The sequence below is a fragment of the Babylonia areolata genome, chromosome 1 (assembly GCF_041734735.1).
Source record: "Babylonia areolata isolate BAREFJ2019XMU chromosome 1, ASM4173473v1, whole genome shotgun sequence".
Taxonomy (NCBI): Eukaryota; Metazoa; Mollusca; class Gastropoda; order Neogastropoda; family Buccinidae; genus Babylonia; species Babylonia areolata.
In genome coordinates this window covers 54,424,938-54,427,437 of record NC_134876.1, presented here as the reverse complement: position 1 = coordinate 54,427,437, position 2,500 = coordinate 54,424,938, and the positions used below count along the sequence as shown (strand labels likewise).

Below are 2,500 nucleotides of genomic sequence, written 5' to 3'. Positions count from 1 at the left end.
AGTAGTGAGCAGTCCCAGCTGACCATCAGCAAGTACTACGAGTGGTTCCGCTTCACTGTCAGTCGCTGGCTGCACATCGCCCAGCAGAGAGCGGAGCGCCGCATCAGGACTGCTGTGGAACTGGAGAAGGTTCGTTGGTTGGTGGGTGGGTTGGGTGGGGTGGGGTGGGGTGGGGTGGAGTGGGATGCTAGGGTTGTGGGGGTGTGGGGGGGTAGGGTGGGGAAGTGTGTGTGTGTGTGTGTGTGTGGGTGTGTGTGTGTGTGTGTGCTACATTCATGTTTCTTGTATAAAACATATTCAATTGTGATCCTGTGTGTGTGTGTGTGTGTGTGTGTGTGTGTGTGTGTGTGTGTGTGTGTGTGTTTTGTTGTTGTTGTTTGTTTTTGTTTTTTGTTGTTTGTTTGTTTTTTTTATAGGCATTGGCGGTTACCTCAGTCCATTTTCTTCATTTTTATTCCCCATCTTCCATTTCCTCTTTCTCTTCCTCTTCTTCTTCATTCTCCTCATCATCCTTATCCTCCTCCTCCCACCTCCTCCTCCTCCTCCTCCTTCTTCTTCTTCTTCTTCTTCTTCTTCTTCTTCTTCTTCTTCTTCTTCTGCTTCTGCTTCTGCTACAGCTTCTATGGGCTTCACGTCGGGTATTCAAGTTCGGAATCACTTAGTCAAGGGGCACAACTGTTGACATGACAAGCGCGCAAACTTGGCAAACGTTAGTTGCTTCCCTTGGATCGCTATGCACTTGATTTCTGTATTTATGTGTGTGTGTGTGTGTGTGTGTGCCCAACCGAAAAAAGGTCTTTGGAAAGCAGGTATATTCTGGCGCTGTTGTATTACGTTTCTGATATGGAACATTCATATCCTGTACCGCAGTAGAGGTGGTTAAAATTGGAAAATAATTTTGAATGCAAACACTGAAGACCTATATATATTGACAACACACTGATGCATATTATTTTCTTTGTTTGTTGGTTTCTTTGTTTTTGTTTTAATTCCCAATAGCATTGTTTAAAGATGTATTTTATTTCATCATGCTGCAACGCAACATAAAGAACACAGCACAGCACAACACAGTACACCAAACCACAACACAACATAGCACAGCACAACACAGTACACCAAAACACAACACAACATAGCACAGCACAACACAGTACACCAAACCACAACACAACATAGCACAGCACAACACAGTACACCAAAACACAACACAACATAGCACAGCACAACACAGTACACCAAACCACAACACAACATAGCACAGCACAACACAGTACACCAAACCACAACACAACATAGCACAGCACAGCACAGTACACCAAACCACAACACAACATAGCACAGCACAACACAGTGCACGAAAACACAACACAACATAGCACAGCACAACACAACACAGTACACCAAACCACAACACAACATAGCACAGCACAACACAGTACACCAAAATACAGCACAACATAGCACAGCACAGCACAACACAGCACCGCACAGCACAACACAGCACAGCACAACATAGCACAGCACAACATAGCACAGCACAGCACAACACAGCACAGCACAACACAACACAGCACAACACAACACAGCACAGCACAGCAAAACACAACACGACACAACAATGCACAGCACAGCACTGCAAAGCACAACACAGAACAACACAGTACAGTACAGCACAGTACAACACAGCACAGCATAGCACAGCAAAACGCAACACAATACGACACAACATAGTACGGTACGGCACAGCACAGCAAAACACAACACAACACAATGCAACACAGCACAGAACAGCACCATACAGCACAACATAACACAACACAACACAACACAACAAAATACAAATAACACTCTGTATGTAAACAGGTGGCGCAGGCAGACGCTGCTGTAAAGTATAGCACCGCACAACACAGTACAGCACAGCACAACACAACATAGCACATCACCACAGCACAGCACAGCACAGCACAACACAACACAACACAACACAACACAACACAACACAACATAATACAGGTGACACTGTGTGTGTGTAAACAGGTAGCGCAGGCAGACGCTGCCGTGAAGTATAGCACTTCGGCTGTGGACGTCTGTTGCTGTTTTACACAGGTGAGGGTGGTGTTGGGGTGGGGGGGGCGCGGGGGGGTTGCGTGTGTGTGTGTGTGTGTGTGTGTGTGTGTGTGTGTGTGTGGTGTAAGGGGTGAGGTTAGTTATTCGTACCTTCATCTGACTGCCCATTCCGCGCTCACCATCTCTCTTGTGTCATCTATTTCACCACTCTGTGACTTGGGCGTTTTCGGGTCTCAGTTCAGTGTGTATGGTATGTGAGTAGAGCGGAGGGGGTTAGTAAAGCGTGGCATGTGTACGGGTGATGGTGGTGAGGTGGACGTATGATGATAATGTGTGTGTAGTGAAGTGTCTTTTTTTTCAAAATGTGCTTTAGTATATTACCCCCACACACACACACACCCCACCACCGAAAAAAACAATAATAATAAAAGTA

The 2,500-nt window shown here is 46.0% G+C and overlaps 1 protein-coding gene across 1 annotated transcript in view; it reads left to right on the top strand.

Moving 5' to 3' along the window:
- The window catches only part of LOC143292699 (BAI1-associated protein 3-like), a 297,052-nt gene that overhangs the window by 278,823 nt on the left and 15,729 nt on the right, over positions 1-2,500 (top strand). Inside the window, 2 exon segments of the mRNA XM_076603214.1 lie at positions 6-129; positions 2,038-2,106. Of these exon segments, the coding sequence (XP_076459329.1) occupies positions 6-129; positions 2,038-2,106 (193 nt within the window).